The 19,506-nt window shown below is 38.8% G+C and overlaps 1 protein-coding gene across 5 annotated transcripts in view; it reads left to right on the top strand.

Annotated features, from left to right (window-relative positions):
• PFKFB1 (6-phosphofructo-2-kinase/fructose-2,6-biphosphatase 1) overlaps positions 1-19,506 on the top strand; it is a 72,852-nt gene that overhangs the window by 1,567 nt on the left and 51,779 nt on the right. For 3 of the 5 annotated variants that reach the window (XM_055337959.1, XM_055337963.1, XM_055337964.1), the window contains exons 1-2: positions 4,964-4,983; positions 7,317-7,432. The exons of 1 other annotated variant lie outside the window; for it this stretch is intronic. In XM_055337959.1, the coding sequence (XP_055193934.1) occupies positions 4,979-4,983; positions 7,317-7,432 (121 nt within the window). In that variant the 5' untranslated portion in view covers positions 4,964-4,978. Of the gene's footprint in view, positions 1-3,788; positions 4,155-4,963; positions 4,984-7,316; positions 7,433-19,506 lie in introns of those variants that run through there. One more of the 5 variants, XM_055337961.1, reaches the window with a different exon arrangement.

Below are 19,506 nucleotides of genomic sequence, written 5' to 3'. Positions count from 1 at the left end.
CATACAGATAATATGAGAACCAAAGATAATGCCTATCCCAGATTACAGGGAAAGCTTCCCAGAGGAGGCAACATTGAGCCAGTTCTTGAAGATTGAGTTAGATTTCACTGAGAATGGAAGGAAAGAGAAGGCATTTCAGGTGGAGCAAAAGCCCAGAGGTTTAAAAAAAAAAAGTATACGTTATGTTTGGGGACTCAGTGAATCAGCAAGCGCAAGTTAAGCATGGGCTTAGAAAGAGAGACATGGCTTAGAGAAGTAGGTTGGGGCTTGATTTAGAACAGCCATCCTGAGACCTTTCCATAAATCTTGTTTAGTTCTCCTGCTTCTAGGATCAAAATTGATAACAGGTAAACAAACAAAAAACCCAGACAAACAACACATACACCACAAAAGCCAGATAAAAAAAAATATGACAACAACAACAAAAACCAGCTAGCTAGTTCCAGTTCCAGGCAATTTTAACTTGGGTTTTCAAGCCTGGACCCTAGGTTTACCCTCTCAGACCTTGCCAATAGCCTGCTAGCCTCCTATCTCAGATTTCCTGCTGCTAAAATTATCTTTCTGCCTCTTGGAAGAGTCATGAGGACAAAACTGTAAACAGAGAAGGGGGTTCACGTAACCAGCTCAATTACCTTGGACAAGCTTTTTCCCATCTCCCTAGACCTTAGTTTCCCTATGAAACTAGTGAGAATGTAAGGAGCAACTAGGATATGGAATATGTTGTTGTTTTGTGGACAATGGAAAACATACATGTAAAAAGTTATTATTAAGATTATTAACATTGCAAATAAAAAAGAGTTATTACTTTACATCTGTCAGAATGGCTAAAATAAAAAAACAAAAGAAATAACAAGTGTTGGCAAGGGTGTGGGAACAAAGGAACCTTCATATACTGTTGGTGGAAATGCAAATTGAGGGAACCTCTGTGGAAAACAGTATGGAAGTTCCTCAAAAAACTAAAAATAGAAATACCATACAATCCAGCAATTCCACTACTGAGTATTTACCCAAAGAAAATGGAAACACTAACTCAAAAAGATATATGCACCCCTATGCTTATTGTAGCCTTATTTATAATAGCTAAGATATGAAAGCAGCCAAAATGTCCATCAATAGATGAATGGTAAAGAAGATAGGATATACATATATACACACACAAAAATATATACATATACATATATATGCACACATACATATATATACATATACACACAATGAAATACTATTCAGGCATAAAAAAGAATGAGATCTTGCCATTTTCAATGACATGGATGGAGCTAGAGAGTATTACGATAAGTGAAATGAGTCAGTCAGACAAATACCATATGATTTCGCTTATTTGTGGAATTTAAGAAGCAAACAAACAAAGAAAAAACACCAAAAAGGGGGATCCCTGGGTGGCGCAGCGGTTTGGCGCCTGCCTTTGGCCCAGGGCGCGATCCTGGAGACCTGGGATCTAATCCCACGTCAGGCTCCCGGTGCATGGAGCCTGCTTCTCCCTCTGCCTGTGTCTCTGCCTCTTTCTCTCTCTGTATGACTATCGTAAATAAATTTTAAAAAATACCAAAAAAAAAAAACACACTTAAGTACAGAGAACAAACTGGGTAGATGGGAGGGGTAGAACAGATAGAGGGGATTAAGAGTAGTACGCTTATCTAGATGACCACTAAGAAATGTATAGAATTATTAAATTATTCTGTAAAGTAATGTAACACTGTATGTTAATTATACTTCAATTAAAAAGTAATACAAAATACAGTATATGCAATATTGCATTGTCAGAAAAAGAAAAAAAACAACTCAGTAGCAAGGAAAGCCAATGCTGAGGAAAAAATAATTATTAGCAGAGTAATACTTATTAGAAGACTTATTAGGATTAAGAGAGTTGTATCTCTTCCAAGGTCTAGTTCTGAGACTCTAAATGTTCTGAGATCATCTGAAAGACCACATTCTTAAATCAAACTAAATTGATCAATTAATAACAACAACAAAAAAAAAGTCCAAGTTGCTCCAAGCCTTGGACTGGGAAAAATCAGGTCCCCAGTGTTCTACCCCGGACTTGGTCACTTGTTTGGTACAGGACCTTAGGAAAATACCTCCCCTCTCTAGGCTTCAATTTTCTTACCAGAGAAGGTTGGATGTAATGATTTCTAGGTTTTTCTGTATCACAAAACCAAAAAAGTAAAAGTAAATTTATCTTTCTAATTGATTGGCAGGAGTTCTTTATTATAAATGTTAACCCTTTGTAATATGTTATAAATTCCTTTTATTGTTTCTTGTATACTCAGCATTACATTAGAAGTTTCAGATTAGCTGAAGAGGTGATTGATCATTTACTTCACAAAAGGGGTTAACTAATGCATTTTGAATATTTCCCAGGTTGCTTTATGTGTGTTAACACGTTGAGTTTTCAACAACCCTGAGCAGATAGATACTCTTATCAGATGAAAAGACTGAGGCACTGAAAAGTTAAATCTTCTGCCCAAGATCTCGTTGCAGAGGGAAGAGGTGGGATTCCACTCAGGTGGTATGGCTCCACAGCCCATTGCTTTTAACTACTGTGACTCACTGCATCAGTACATTCATTTAGATAGGCAGGCTCTGAAATGTATTGAAGATTTGGAATGATTTATACACAACTGGAGGAAATCTAACCTTTGTATAGACTAGGATACTGAAAATAAACTTTTAGGGAACTTCTTAAAAGGCAAAGTACAGCCAAGAGCATTGGAGGAAAGGGATTAGAGATTTCTATTCCCAAGAGCTTCCTGTGTAACCCAGCTCAGTGGAAGAAAGTTGAGCTTCCTTGTAGCCAATCACTGGAGGCTCTTCAGGGGGTGGGAAGGTTGCAAAAGAATGAAGTAAGAGTATACTTGGACATCTTCCAGGTAAGCTATGTTGTTATGAGTTCTACTCATAAAAGCCTCAAAACAACCAGGGGAAGGGGGGAAGGTAAAGTAGACACATCTGGGTGAGATGACTCTGGCCTATGGACTTGTCCTACTTTGAGGTCATTGCTCCCTGCTTCCCACACTCAGCCGGCTGCAGCCTTTACCCTAAGCCTCCACTTGGCATGAAGAACTGTAGTCAGGTTCTGTATCAGATCATGATGCCTTTCTCCCTAGGACTCCTAATGGCAGCTGGCAGCCATGTGGGCAGTACTTACCATCTCTCCCCCCAGAAATGGCTGCATTCACTTCTCTTTCCAAGGTGTCAGGTTTATTCTAATTTATTTAGCCTTGGCTGGGGAGAACATAAAGATGATTAGATGGTGTCCATCTCTCCCAAGAGTGCCCCCAAGCAGCACATTTTAAGTGGGAAAGGACCTGTGGTAGGAAAGACAGCTGAATTAAGGGGAAGACAACAGTTGCAATAACATTTGTGGGTGGGGAGAAACAGTGAGACAATGAATCTTCTACTTCTAGTTCTGGTTTTTGATTGCTAGCTCAAAACATTGCATTTTTCAGTAGGGATTTTGTTTGTTTATATTGAAAACCTTGAATTTCTGATATAGATCTCTGTTTCTGAGTTAGAACTTGACATTCTACTTAGGCTCATCATTTTATTTCAAAGCTGTAAAAGCTACTGAGACCGGCCTCCATCACCTTTACCGTTTCCACCTCACACAGGATATAAGCACATGATCTTTGGTCTTTTATTTGCATACTCTACTAGTCCTGTCTTCATTGGAGGGAAGTAACTGGCCAGACCTAGGCTGTCTTGCTGGCTGCTTTCCTTGCTGGGCTCCAACTTATCTCCTATGTACACAGTCCTTGGAGTTCAGAGGCCTCTGCTGACCTCTACCCAACCTCTTTCTCTGTACCCAAGCCCCCACTGGTACGTACAGGCGCAGAGGCAGGCAAGTCAGGCAAGGACTAGGAAAGAGGAGAGGGGGCTGGAGACAGGCTGCCAGAGAGCTCAGAAGCCCAGTGCACCTCCCTGACCCAACTCTGTCCACCTGCTGCTGTGGTCACATTAACAGAAGAGATAGCTAGTAAGACAGGAAGTGAGGCCCAGTACCTTGTGGACAGTGGTGTCATTTGCTGCAACACCTAAGCTGTCTCAAGAGATGGAAGAGCTCACCCAAACCAGGTTGCAGAAGATCTGGATTCCACACAGCAGTGGCAGCAGCGGGCTACAGCGGAGGAGGGGCTGTAAGTGTGGTTTGCTTCCATGGGCTTCAGGGTGGTGGTAGTAGAATTTGTAGAAGAGCAAAGGACAGTCCCCCCCCCCCATTTCTACCCCCATCCGAACCTGAAAGTTGGATTAGATAAGCAGCTGAATGAAATAGCTGTAGAACAACAAAAGGATAATGTCAGAAAAGACAGAGAAAGAATTAGAGAAAGAAAGAGAGAGATAAAGGACAGAAAGAATGAGGATTAGGTAAAGACCATCTTAGAGGGATTTTTGACTAGGCACTTTTTTTCTTATGCAGAGCTTATTTGAAATGCTTCTTGTTTGACATTGCTAGTTTGGAACTAACTGTTCAGTGCTAGCCTAGAATGTTTCATTTTGGTGAACTCTGTGAAGAGTTTGGAAATTGGTCCTGTCTGATAGTGCTTAGGTGAAATAAGGTAATGATTCCTGGCATAATTTCTCAGGAGACAGGTGCTGGATACACACCAGTCTCATGTCATTGGTCAGTTTTGCTCCTCCCTTTTCTCAAGCCTCTTCTAATAAGTCTATACCTGTCTGATTTGGGAAAGTCTGGATGTCCTGTCTCCCGCAGTTCCTTCTTGGCACACATGGACACTTTCGCTGCTCTGGAAATTTGAGAGAGAAAACATTCAGCCTCTCAGGGACAGCCTGCTGTGTGATGTTCACTTTGAAATTTTAAGAAAAAGCAGGGCGAAGGAGAAGCAAACAAAACTTGTAAATATTAAAAAAAAGAACTGGAGTATTCCATTTCCCATAGATAACGGGACAGTTGTAGACCAAGGTGTTTCCAGTCCAAGGATGGACTGAGCCATGAGCAGCCATGAGGTGAGCAGAGATAAGATAGCAGTGGACTGTGGGACCTAGACATCTTGAGGACCAGCTGACCAAGCTTGCACTATGCTAATGCTAGAGGAGGTCCAGGCTCAGCACTATTGGGAAGAGAGGTAGTTGCTTAGAGAATACAGGAAGATGTAGGATATTAAATATGGTGTGTAGTGTGCAAGATGTAGATAGAGGAAGAAGAGGAAGAGGTGGAAAAACCCAGCCTCCTATTCTCTTTCCTTCTCTCCACCAGGAATTTCACTCACTCATCTAGAGATCTAGGGACCTGGATGAGACGGAGAATTACATCCCACCCCCATCCAGCCAACCACTTTAATTCTTTCCAAGGGGCTGTTGGGTTCAGTTGGCAAGCAGGCAAACCAGTCTCTGCATACTTGGGTCCTCTAGAGTTAGGACCCTGTATTCCTGTGAACTCTTTCAGGTTGCAGAAAAATATATGTAAGTCTCCTAGTATAGTCTCTGTTACATAGAGGGTACAAAACAAATATGTGCCCACTTGAGTTCTGAGCATCTCTTTCCTCGGCTGCAAAACAGAACTAATTCTTCTCACACTGTGTTGTTGGGACAATTCAGTGATTCAGATGTCTGGATCCAGACTGCCTAGGTTTGAATCCCAGATCTGCCACCTCCTGCCTCTGTGACTTTGGGCAAGTCTCTTTACCTCCCTGTGCATCCATTTCTTCATCTGTAAAAAGAAGTGAATAATAGTGTTGTTATAAAGATTAGACAGTAAAGTATATAAAATGCTTAAAATGTCCAGCTCATAGTAAGTGCTCCATAAATGTTAGTTATTATTTAAACTAGAAGATGGATGTGTGGTCTTTTTGCCCATCATATCCTCAGCATCAAGCTCAGAACCTGGCACATAGCATATGTTTAATGCTGTACTTCCACTCACCCTACTACTCACCATAGGCAAGCGTGGACTCTGTGTGCCTAAGACAGTCTCTCATTAGTGATTGACTGAATTATGTCAGACCACAGAGACAATAAACCTAGTGATTGCCATATCTTGCCCTAGGCAAAGTCTGTCTCACCTCCCTTGCTGAGGAGTCTATTTACCACTGAAAGATCTGAATTACCTTTTGCTTGGAGCATCCTTTTTAGAACTGCCTGGTCCCAAAGGGGACAATGGGTGAGGAGATTAACACAATCAATGATGTTCTGAGAATTAAGTGCATTAATATGTATAAAGTGCTTGGAAAACTGTGGATGTTCATCTGGACTTGTTTTCTCATTCAATGTTGTGTTTTGTGTGCCATCTATATTATTGTTGCATGTAGTTGTATTTATTCTCCTTGCTGTGTAGTACTACCTTTTGTGAAATCTCATGGTTTGTTTATCCATTTTACTGTTGGTGCACAATTAGGTAGTTTCAAGTTTTTGGTTATGAACAATACTGCAGTAAAAATTTTTGCCCACATAAATTTTGTAATTAGCTTTTCAAGTTATACACACAGACAAAATCTGGGGATTTTGATTGGAATTGCATTCAATCTGTAGATCAATTTAAGGTGGAGTTAATGACTTTGTGACATTGGGTCTTCTGTAAACACAGTATATCTCTCCATCTTTTAAAAATCTTTTCATGTAATTTGAGTGAAGTTTTATGATTTGAAAGGACTTGTGCATCATTATAAGAAATTTCTTTATTTCTTGTTGCTATTGTAAACAATACCTTTTTAGAAAATTACATTTCATAGCAGTTTATTGCTAATGTATGCAAATATAATTGTAGTTACTGTCTATTGCATTTGTAACTAGATAACCTCATTAACTTTCTTATTAATTTTGATAACTTATATGTTAATGATAGTTTTCTTTTTCACCTCTCATATTTATATTTTTGTATCTTTTTTTCTTATATTACTGTACTCCTAGGACCTCTCACCTCAAACACACCATTTTAAGTACAATGCTGAATAGAAATGTTAATAGTGTGTATTGTTATGTTGATCATAATTTTAAGGAGAATGTTTTTTTTTTAAGATTTTATTTATTTATTTGACAGCAAGAGAGAGCTTGAGAGAGAACAGAAGCAAGGGGAGCAGCAGAGGGAGATGGAGAAGCAGGCTCCCTACTGAGCAGGGAACCATATGTGGGGCTTGATCCCAGGACCCCGGGATCATGACCTGAGCCAAAGGCAGAGCTTAACTGCTTAAATGACTGAGCCACCCAGGCATCCCTAAAGAGAATGTTTTTAAAGTTTCACCATTGAGTAAATTTGCAGTTGTTTTTTGTAGATACTATTTAACAGGTTAAGGAAGTTCCAGTTAATTTTTTAAAGATTTTTTATTTATTCATGAGAAACGCAGAAAGAGGCAGAGGAAGAAGCAGGCTCCCCATGGGGAGCCTGATGCAGGACTCAATCCCAGGACTCCGGGATCAAGACCTGAGCCAAAGGCAGACGCTCAACCACTGATCCACCCAGGTGCACTGGAAGTTCCAGTTTATTCTGAGTTTTCCAATATGATGTTTTTAATAAGTAGACTTTGAACTTTATTAAAAATCTTTTCTATATTTCTTAAGATGACATGTTAATTTTCTATTTTAATTTGTTAATGTGAATTACATTACAGGTTTTTCTTGTGTTGAACTGATCTCACAGTCCTAGGATAAATAAAAACTGCTGGATTTAGTTCATTAATATTTTATTTAGGAATTTGGCATTTTGTTCATGAATGAGCTTGGTTTGTAATTTTTCCATGGTTCTCATGTTTCTCTATTTGATTTTGGCGGCATAAAATGAAGTACAAATTATTTCCTTTCATTCTATTTTCTGATACAGGTCATCCAAGAAACTATGTGTTCTTTAAATATTTGACACAGCTTCCAGATAAAAACATCTGAGCCTGCTATCTTCTTTATAAGAAAATTTTAACTGATGCAATTTTAAAAAATAGTTATAGAATCATTCCAGTTTGCTGTTTCTACTTGTCAATATTTTTAAGTTATGGTTTTCTACGAATTTTTCTCTTTCATTTTACTTTTAAAATTTATTTGCTTGAAGTTCTTATCTTTGGATTTTTTATTTTTTATTTTTTTAAAGGTTTTATTTATTTATTCATGAAAGATACAGAGAGACAGAGGCAGAGGCACAGGCAGAGGAAGAAGCAGGTTCTATGCAGGAAGCCTGATGTGGGACTCAATCCCAAAACACCGCACCATTTATTGAAGAGACTGTCTTTCTTCCAGTGGATAGTCTTTCCTCCTTTATAGAATATTAGTTGACCATAAAGTTGAGGGTCCACTTCTGGATTCTCTATTCTGTTCCATTGATCTATGAATACATATTTTCAATAAAGCTCTATTTGGTGTATATCTGTAGAAGTACAAAAAAAGGAAGTAAGCAAAAAATATTAATAATAATAAGAAAAATATAATGCAGTAAAATAGAGAAATTAATCTAAAGGAGTTCAGAAGAACCTTTAAACATGAAAAATTAGGAGAGGCAGTTAGAGAAGTTTGGTGCTTTCAAATAAAAACATATGCTTTAATTATAATTCAAATAAATAAAACTGACTTAATTGTTGGTGTTGGCAATCTATAAATACCAAGGGAAAAAGTAAAAAGTATTAAAATAAAAATTAAATGAAAAGAAAATTACAACAAATATTCAAAGACTCTGAGACTGCCCACAAATTCCTGTTAGTCTTCACATCTCTCCATTTATTTTATCACTCCCAAAATAAATTTAATTTTTCTCAATTGCTAACATCCAAAAGCAAATCTAAAAACCCATTTAACTGAAGACATGTTTTCCATTTGGCTTAGTTTTCTCTAATTCAACACATTTAAAAATTATTGTATCTACTGAAGGTTATTTTGTCTCTCCCATTTGCCTAATTATATTTATGGTGTATACAAAAAAAGGAAAAGAAAAAGATGTTTTCTCTATGTATGATTTTAACTTCAGATATAGAGCTGCATTATAGTTTCAATAGGGTTTTTCAGACAAGTTTCTGAAACAAACCATGATTTACAATATTGTTTCTACAGAAAAATGTGTTGCAAGTTCAAACCAGCTGATTTACTGATGATATTTTGGAAAATAAAACATCCATGCATTTAGGGCTGCCTAGCATCAATGTGAGGAAGGTTTGGTTTGTAATAAAGACTTACCGTGTATTCAAAAAAAAAAAAAAAAAAAAAAACAAAACCCCTGGACCACTTCCTGAGCCAAAGGCAGAAGCTCAACCAATGAGCCACCCAGATGTCCCACTTAGGATTTTTTAAATCTCTGTTGTATTTGCAGTTATAGCCTCTCTTTTGTTCTAATATTGTTTATCGGTATCTTCTCATTTTCGTTTTGATCAATCTTACCAAAAGTTTTTCACTTTTACAAGTTTTTAAAAATAATCAACTTTTGACTCTTTACTTTTCTGTTATGTCTTTGTTTCCCATTTAACAATATTTTTCTTTTTTTTTCTTTTTTTTAACAATATTTTTCTTATCATTATTCTATTTCTTTCACTTTCTTTTTTTTTTTTTACTTTCTGGAGTTAAGTGCTCAGCTCATTAATTTTCAGACTTTCGTTTTTTTTGAGTTATAAGCATCAGGTGCTATAATTTACCTATTAAATAAGAATGATTAAAAAATAGGACTGATATTCCTCAGATTCATGATTGTGTGGACATAATGACTTTTAAATTATTTCTAGATTGTTTGGTAAATAAACACTGTTCCTGGCTTTCTTAGTTTCCCCACCAGGTACCCCATTTCCCTGGGCACTTCATCCCTTTATCTAGGACTGCTGGGACCTACTAACCACCATTTAGCAACTAAAGGGTTAATGCCTAACACAGCAGGAGGGCTCCAGGAATTTGGAGCCAGTCAACCCACCAGCTTCCATTTTGGCAGATCAATGCCCCTGCCATTTCCAGTTTGATTACATTCTTGATTACATTCTTGTAATTCTTTTTAATTTTTTTTAAAGCTTTTACTTATTTATTCATGAGAGACACACACACACACAGAGGCAGAGACACAGGCAGAGGGAGAAGGAGGCTCCATGCTGGGAGCCCAAAGTGGGACTCTATCCCAGGACTTCAGGATCATGCCCTGAGCCAAAGGCAGATGCTCAACCACTAAGCCACCTAGGCATCCTTTTTTTTTTCATTCTTGTACTTCTTATTATTTCAGTTCTTTGAAACATATTTATATTTGCTTCATGGACCAACAAAAGGCCATTTTTGGTAAGCATTCCATAAGCACTTGAAAAAAATATACATTTTACAGTTGGGTTTGCTATAGTATATATGTCAAGTCACGTTTGTTAATCTTGCTCAAATGTTCTAAACATACTTCTGAGGTATTCTCTACTTGTTGAGATGAAAAATGTGTTGATGTCTCCTTGTAACTCTGTCAATTTTGAAGCTATATAACTAATTAAAAAAAATTTACAACTGCTATATGTTCCTGGTGAAATTAATATTTTATCAAAGTGTAAGGAAAATATTTCTAGAAACTTGGTATTTTTGACATTTTGCCTAAAAACAAATTTTTTTTCTGATATTATGACATTACTTTTATTTACCTTAATATCTGCTTGGTGTATCTAATCCTATAGTTTCGAAAACATTGGTTGCGGTTTTTTTGTATGTTTTGTTTTATTGGAGTTCAATTTGCCAACATATAGCATAACAACCGCTACTCATCCTGTCAGGACCCATCACCCAGTCCCCCCAACCCTCTGCCCACCTCCCTTTCCACTACCCCTTGTTCCTTTCCCAGAGTTATGTGTCTCTCATGTTCTGTCACCCTCACTGATATTTCCCACTCATTTTTCTCTCCTTACCACTTTATTCCCTTTCACTATTTTAATATTCCCCAAATGAATGAGACCATATAATGTTTGTCCTTCTCCGATTGACTTATTTCACTCAGCATAATACCCTCCAGTTCTAACCACGTTGAAGCAAATGGTGGGTATTTGTCATTTATTTTTTTTATAAATTAATTTTTATTGGTGTTCAATTTACCAACATACAGAATAACACCCAGTGCTCATCCCGTCAAGTGTCCCCCTCAGTGCCCGTCACCCATTCACCCCCACCCCCCGCCCTCCTCCCCCTCCACCACCCCTAGTTCATTTCCCAGAGTTAGAAGTCTTTATGTTCTGTCTCCCTTTCTGATATTTCTCACACATTTCTTCTCCCTTCCCTTATATTCCCTTTCACTGTTATTCATATTCCCCAAATGAATGAGAACATACAATGTTTGTCCTTCTCCGGTTACTGTGGCCAAGTTCAAAAAGGGTGTTGCCTGAGTTCTCCTCTGGGATTTTGATGGAATCTTGTCTCACATTTAGATCTTTCATCTATTTTGAGTTTATCTTTGTGTATGGTGCAAGAGAGTGGTCCAGTTTCATACTTCTGCATGTGGATGTCCAATTTTCCCAGCACCATTTATTGAAGAGACTGTCTTTCTTCCAGTGGATCGTCTTTCCTCCTTTATCGTATATTAGTTGACCATAAAGTTCAGGGTCCACTTCTGGGTTCTCTATTCTGTTCCATTGATCTATATGTCTGTTTTTGTGCCAGTACCACACTGTCTTGATGACCACAGCTTTGTAGTACAACCTGAAATCTGGCATTGTGATTCCCGCAGATATGGTTTTCTTTTTTAAAATTCCCCTGGCTGTTCAGGGTCTTTTCTGATTCCACACAAATCTTAAAATAATTTGTTCTAAGTCTCTGAAGAAAGTCCATGGTATTTTGATAGGGATTGCATTAAACGTGTAAATTGCCCTGGGTAACATTGACATTTTCACAATATTAATTCTGCCAATCCATGAGCATGGAATATTTTTCCATCTCTTTGTGTCTTCCTCAATTTCTTTCAGAAGTGTTCTATAGTTTTTAGGGTATATTTTGAGAGCCATTTGAATGGTAAATGGTTCTCCAACCTTTTATTTTCAGGTTGTAGGTGTGCTTTTGTCTAAAATGAGTCTCTCTCTTGTAGACAGCAAATAGATGGGTCCTGCTTTTTTATCCAGTCTGAAACCCTGCGCCTTTTGATGGGGTCATTAAGCCCGTTCACGTTCAGAGTTACTATTGACAGATAGGAGTTTAGTGTCATCATGATATCTATTCAGTCCTTGTTTTTGTGGATTGTTCCACTGAACTTCTTCTTAAAGGGGAATTTTAAGAGTCCCCCTTAAAATTTCTTGCAGAGCTGGTTTGGAGGTCACATATTCTTTCAGTTCCTGCCTGTCTTGGAAGCTCTTTATCTCTCCTTCCATTTTGAATGAGAGCCTTGCTGGATAAAGTATTCTTGGTTGCATGTTCTTCTCATTTCGGACCCTGAATATATCCTGCCAGCCCTTTCTGGCCTGCCAGGTCTCTGTGGAGAGGTCTGCTGTTACCCTAATATTCCTCCCCATGAAAGTCAGCGACTTCTTGTCTCTTGCTACTTTAAGGATCTTCTCTTTATCTTTGGAATTTGCAAGCTTCACTATTAAATGTTGAGGTGTTGAACGGTTTTTATTGATTTTAGGGGGGGAATCTCTCTATTTCCTGGATATGAATGCCTGTTTCCCTTCCCAGATTGGGAAAGTTTTCAGCTAGGATTTGTTCAAATACATATTCTGGCCCTCTGTCCCTTTCGGCGCCCTCGGGAACCCCAATTAAACGTAGGTTTTTCTTCCTTAGACTGTCATTTATTTGCCTTAATCTGTCTTCATGGTCCCTTAATTGATTGTCTCTTTTTTCCTCAGTTTCCCTCTTTGCCATTAACTTGTCTTCTATGTCACTCACTCGTTCTTCCACCTCGTTAACCCTCGTCGTTAGGACTTCTAGTTTGGATTGCATCTCATTCAATTGATTTTTAATTTCTGCCTGATTGGATCTAAATTCTGCAGTCATGAAGTCTCGTGAGTCCTTAATGCTTTTTTCTAGAGCCACCAGTAGCTGTATAATAGTGCTTCTGAATTGGCTTTCTGACATTGAATTGTAATCCAGATTTTGTAACTCTGTGGGAAAGAGGGCTGTTTCTGATTCTTTCTTTGAGGTGAGGTTTTCCTTCTAGTCATTTTGCTCAGTGCAGAGTGGCCAAAAACAAGTTGTATTGGAACACGGGGGAGTATCACTGGTCCGTCTAGCTGGTCTTCTGGGGGAGGGGCCTGCTGTGCTGATTTTCAGGTGTTAGCACTTGGGGGAGCTGCTCTGCCCCTGCCTGCTGCAGGGCTCAGCGGGGGTTGTTTACCCCGTGAGGCCCCAGGAGGAACAGCCGCAGATGCTATGGCAACTCTGGAAGCCTGGATTCAGCCTCCGCAGGAACTACGGGGCTCGGGGCTCTCGGCTCTCCGTCTGCAGGGCCTGGAGGCTCCGGGGCGGGGCTGCTGATCTGCTCAGCTCGGGGCAGGAGCGTCCTCGCTGTCCTGGGCCCTCCCGGCCTCTGCCTGTCCCGGGGGAGGCCGGATCCTGGGCTGTGTCCCGGTGCCCTGTGCTCCTGGCCTGCGCTGTTGGATTTGCGCTCCCGCCCTGCAGCTCCCTCCCTGGAGCCGCTCCCGAGCCCCTCCGAGCTGCTCCAGTGCGCGCTGCAGCCCTTAGGGAGCTCGGCGCACTCTCCTGCGCGCGCAGGTGTCTGTTAGTGTCCCAGGGAGCCCGAGGGCATCCCCGCCCTCCTGGGTCCTGCTCTAACTCCCTGCGAGCCCCTTTCCGCCCGGGAAGGTTGGTGCCGCTCCTGCTTCTCCGGGACGGGGCTCTCCTGTCCTGGGGACACTCGCCCCGGCCTCAGCCCGGCTCCTCGCGGGGCCCCTCCCCCTCCGAGGTCTTTTGTTTCTTTATTTCTTTTTCCCCGTCTTCCTACCTTGATAGAAGCGCGAACTCTTCTCACTGTAGCATTCCAGCTGGTCTCTCTTTACATCTCAGGCCGAATTCGTAGATTTTCAGGATGATTTGAAGGTTATCTAGGTAATTTGGTGGGGACAGGCGATTTGGGGACCCTGCTCTTCCGCCATCTTGTCCCTCCTCCCCAACTCCTGGTTTTGTTAGTCTGTTCCACAGTTCTTCTGGTCTCAATTTCATTGAGTTCTGCTCGAATCTTTATTAACTCTCTTCTGCTGGGTGTAGGATCTATTTGCTGTTTTTTCTCTAGCTCCTTTAGGTGCAAGGTTAGCTTGTGTATTTGCGGTTTTTTCCAATTTTTTGAGGGATGCTTGTATTGCAATGGATTTCCCTCTCAGGACTGCTTTTGGTGTATCTCAAAGATTTTGAACAGTTGTATCTTCATTCTCATTAGTTTCCATGAATCTTTTTAATTCTCTTATTTTCTGGTTGACCATTTCATCTTTTAGCAGGATGGTCTTTAACTTCCACGTGTTTGAATTTCTTCCAAATTTCTTCTTATGACTGAGTTCTAGTTTCAAAGCATTATGGTCTGAAAATATGCAGGGGACAATCCCAATCTTTTGGCATTGGTTAAGACCTGATTTGTGACCGAGTATGTGGTCTATTCTGGAGAAAGTTCCATGTACACTTGAGAAGAATGTGTATTCAGTTGCGTTTGCATGTAAAGTTCTGTAAATATCTGTGAAATCCATCTGGCCCAGTGTATCATTTAAAGCTCTTGTTTCTTTGGAGATGTTGTGCTTAGAATATCTGTCATTTGCAGAAAGTACCGTGTTGAAGTCTCCTAGTATATGTGTATTATTATCTAAGTATGTCTTAACTTTGGTTAGTAATTGATTGATATACTTGGCAGCTCCCACATTAGGGTCATAAATATTCATGATTGTTAGTTTCTTTTGTTGGATAGGTCCTTTAAGTATGAATTAGTTTCCCTCTTCATCTCTTACTACCGTCTTTGGGATAAACTTTAATTTATCTGATATGAGGATGGTTACCCCTGCTTTTTGTTGAGGACCATTTGAATGGTAAATGGTTCTCCACCCTTTCATTTTCAGGATGTAAGTGTCCTTAGGTCTCAAATGAGTCTCTTGTAGACAGCAAATAGATGGGTCTTGCTTTTTTATCCAGTCTGAAACCCTGTGTGTTTCATGGTATCATTTAGCCTATTCACGTTCAGAGTTACTATCGAAAGATATGAATTTATTGTCATCATAATACCTATTCAGTCCTTGGTTTTGTGGATTATTTCTTTGGACTTCCTGTTTCTTATACAGTGCCCCCCTTAATATTTCTTGCAGAGCTGGTTTGGTGGTCACATATTCTTTCAGTTTCTACCTATCGTGGAAGCTCTTTATCTCTCCTTCTATTCTGAATGAGAACCTTGCTGGATAACGTATTCTTGGCTGCATGGTCTTCTCATTTTGGACCCTGGATATAACCTGCCAGCCCTTTCTGGCCTGCCAGGTCTCTGTGTAGAGGTCTGCTGTTAATCTACTATTTCTCTCCCTATAAGTTAGGGATCTCTTGTCTCCTGCTGCTTTAAGGATTTTCTCTAACCCTAACCCTAACCCTAACCCTAACCCTAACCCTAACCCTAACCCTATTATTTTTTGCTTGCATGTTTCAAAGGACTCTAAGATTCAGAAAATACATTTATCCAGATGTTTAACATTTCTGTCATAGTTTCCCACACTCTAGCTCCCTTCTGGTATCATTTCCTTTTTATTTGTTAAGATTTTATTTTAATTCCAGAATAGTTAACATACAGTGTTATATTAGCTTCAGGTGTACAATATAGTGATTCAACAATTCTATACATCACCTAGTGATCATCATAAGTGCCCTCCTTAATCCCCATCACTTATTTCACCCATACCCCCCACCCATCTCCCCTCTGGTAACCATCGGTTTGTTCTCAATAGTTAAGAGTCTGTTCCTTGGTCTCTCTTTCACTTTCTCCCTTTTCCTCTGCTCATTTGCTTTGATTCTTAAATTCCACATGAGTGAAATCATATAGTATTTGTCTTTCTCTGACTTCTTTTTCTTAGCATTATACTCTCTAGCTCCATTCATGTCATTGCAAATGGCAAGATTTCATTTTTTTAATGGCTAAATGATTTTCCGTTATAGACAGATAGATATAGATACACATATACATATACATACACATACAGCATCTTCTTTATTCATTCATCAGTCGATGGACTCTGGGGCTGCTTCCATAATTTGGCTATCATAAATAATGCTGCTACAAATGCAGGGGTGTATGTATCCATTTGAATTGGTGGGGGTTTTTTGTGTTTTTTTTTTTTTTTGTATTTTGGAAGTACTCAGTATGTGATTACCAGATAAAAGAATAGTTCTATTTTTAGCTTTTGAGTAACCTCCATTCTGGTTTCCACAGTGGTTGCACAAATTAGCATTCCCACCAACAGTGTAAGAGTGTTCCCCTTTCTCCACATCCTCACCAACACCTGTTGTTTCCTCTGTTCTTTAAGAAAAAAAAGATTTTATTTATTTATTCATGAGAGACACAGAGAGAGAGGCAGAGACACAGGCAGAGGGAGAAGCAGACTTCCTGCTGTGAGCCTGATGTGGGACTTGATCCCAGAATCCCGGGATCACAACCTGAGCTGAAGGCAGATGTTCATCCACTGATCCACGCAGGCACCCCATTTCCTCTGTTCTTAATTTTAATCAATCTGACAGGGGTGAGGTGATAACTCATTGCAGTTTTTACTTGCATCTCCCTAATGATGAGTGAGGTTGAGCATCTTTTTTTTATTTGCCTGTTGGCCATCTAGATGTCTTCTTTGAAGAAACATCTGGGCATGTCCTCTGCCTATTTTGTAATTAGATTATTTGGTGTTCAGGTATTGATTTGTATAAGTTATTTGTATATTTTGGATGCCAACCCTTTAATAGATATGTCATTTGCAAATATCTTCTCCCACTCAGTAGGTTGACTCTTAGTTTTGTTGATTGTTTCCTTCACTGTTGCAGAAGCTTTATAATTTTTTGTAGTCCCAATAGTTGTTTATTTTTGCTTTTATTTTCCATGCCTCAAAAGACATATCATAGAAAAATATTGCTATGGCTGATGTCAGAAACCTCACTGCCGGTGCACTCTTCTATGATTTTTATGGTTTCACATCTCACATTTAGATCTCTAATCCATTTGCAATTTATCTTTGTGTGTGGTGCAAGTGGTACAATATCATTCTTTTGCATATAGCTGACCAGTTTCCCCAACACTGTTTGTTGAAGAGATGACTTTTTCCCACTGGATATCCTTTCCTGCTTTGTGAGAGTAATCGACCATATTTCTGGGTTTTCTATTCTGTTCCATTGATCTATCTCTATTATTGTGCCGCTACTATACTGTTTTGATGACCATAGCTTTGTAATATAACTTGATATACAGAATTATGATGCCTCCAGCTTTGTTTTCCTTTTTCCAAATTGCTTTGTCTATTTAGGGCCTTTTGTGATTCCATATAAATTTTAGGATTCTTTTCTTCTAATCTGTGAAAAATGCTGTTCATATTTTGATAGGAATTGCAGTAAATGCATAGATTGCTTACGGTGATATGGAAATTTTAACAATATTTGTTCTCCCAATTGATGAGCATGGAATGTCTTTTTATTTCTTTGTGTCATCTTCAATATCTTTCATCAGTGTTTATAGTTCTCAGAGTATACTTCATTCACCTCTTTGATTAGGTTTATTCCTAGATATAAAATAATAATTATTGGTGCAGTTTTAAATGGGATTGTTTTCTCAAATTTCCTTTCTGCTGTTTCATTATTGGTGTATAGAAATGCAACAGATTTCTTCACATTAATTTTGTATATTGTGGGGATCCCTGGGTGGCTCAGTAGCTTAGTGCCTGCCTTCGGTGCAGGGCATGATCCTGGAGTCCCAGGATCGAGTCCCACATCAGGCTTCCTGCATGGAGCTTGCTTCCCCCTCTGCCTGTGTCTGTGCCTCCCTCTTTCTCTGTGTCTCTCATGAATAAATAAATAAAATCTTTTTAAAGTTTTGTATCCTGTGGGACTTTACTGAATTCATTTATCAGTTCTAGTAGTAGTTTTTTGGTGGAGTTTTTTGGGTATTCTATATATAGTAACATATCATCAGCATATAGTGGAAGTTTTACTTTTTCCTTACCATTCTGGATACCTTTTACTTCTTTTTGTTGCCTAATTGCTGTGGCTCAGACTTCCAGTACTATGTTGAATAAAAGTGAGAGTGTACCTCCTTCCCTTGTTCCTGAGTTTAGGGGAAAAGTTCTCAGTTTTTCCCCGTTCAGTATGATGTTTACTATGGGTTTTTCATACATGGCCTTTAATATGTTAAGATATATTCACTCTAAACCTACTTTGTTTAGAGCTTTCATCATGAATAGATGTTGTACTTTGTCAAATACTTTTTCTACATCTATTGAAATGATCATAAGATGTTTATCCTTTCTTATTGATGTGGTGTATCATGTTGATTGATTTATGAATACTTATCCACTCTTGCATACTGGGAATAAATCCCACTTGATGGTGATGAATGACTTTTTAGTGCATTGTTGGATTCAGTTTGCTAGTATTTAGTTGAGGATTTTTGTGCCGATGTTCATCAGAGATATTGGCCTGTAATTCTCTTTTTTTTGTGGTGTCTATATATAATTTTTTATCAGGCTGATTCAGGCCTCATAGAATAAATTTGAAAGTTTTCCTTCCTCTTCTATTTTTTGGAATAGCTTGAGAAGAATGGGTATTAATCCTTTAATGTTTGGTAGAATACACGTGTGAAACTGTCAGGTCCTGGACTTTTGTTTGTTGAGAGTTTTTTGATTACTGATTCAATATCATTGCTGGTAATTAGTCTTTTCAAATTTTCTATTTGGTCCTTTTCAGTTTTGGAAGGTTATATATTTCTTATAATTTATCCATTTCTTCTATGTTGTCCCATTTGTTGGCATATAATTTTACATAATATTCTCTTATGATTGTATTTCTTAAGCGTTGATTGTTATTTATCCCCTACATTTGTAGTTTTCTTTGTGTCCCTTCCTATTGTTGCTTGATAAGTCTGGCTACAGGTTTATCAATTTTATTAATTTTTTTTAAGGAACCATTTCCTGGTTTCAAGGATATGTTCTACCATTTATTTAGTTTCTATACCATTTATTTCTGCTCCAATCTTTATTATTCCCTTGTTTCTGTTGCTTTGGGGTTTTATTTGTTGTTCTTTTTCTTTTTTAAGAATATTTTGGGGCATGCCTGGGTGGCTCAGCGCGTGAGTGTCATCCTTCAGCTCAGGGCATGATCCCAGGGTCTGGGGATCAAGTCCCACATCAGGTTCCCTGTGAAGAGCCTGCTGCTCCCTCTGCCTATGTCTCTGCCTCTCTCTGTCTCTCATGAATAAATAAATAAAATATTTGAAAAAATAATATTTTTATCTTTTTAAAAACTCTGTTAATTAATCTCTACCCCAACATGGGACTCAAATTCATGACCCTGAGATCAAGAGTCAAATGCTTTACTGACTGTGCCAGCTAGGTGCTCTTTGTTTTTCTTCTTCTACCTTGTTCTAACTTTAGGTGTAAGATCATTTGAGATTTTTCTTGCTTCTGGAGGTAGGTCTCTATTGCCATA

This window comes from Nyctereutes procyonoides, unplaced genomic scaffold (genome assembly GCF_905146905.1).
Source record: "Nyctereutes procyonoides isolate TBG_1078 unplaced genomic scaffold, NYPRO_anot_genome, whole genome shotgun sequence".
Classification (NCBI taxonomy): domain Eukaryota; kingdom Metazoa; phylum Chordata; class Mammalia; order Carnivora; family Canidae; genus Nyctereutes; species Nyctereutes procyonoides.
The sequence above is the reverse complement of the archived record's forward strand: the minus strand, read 5'-3'. Positions and strand labels throughout refer to the sequence as shown.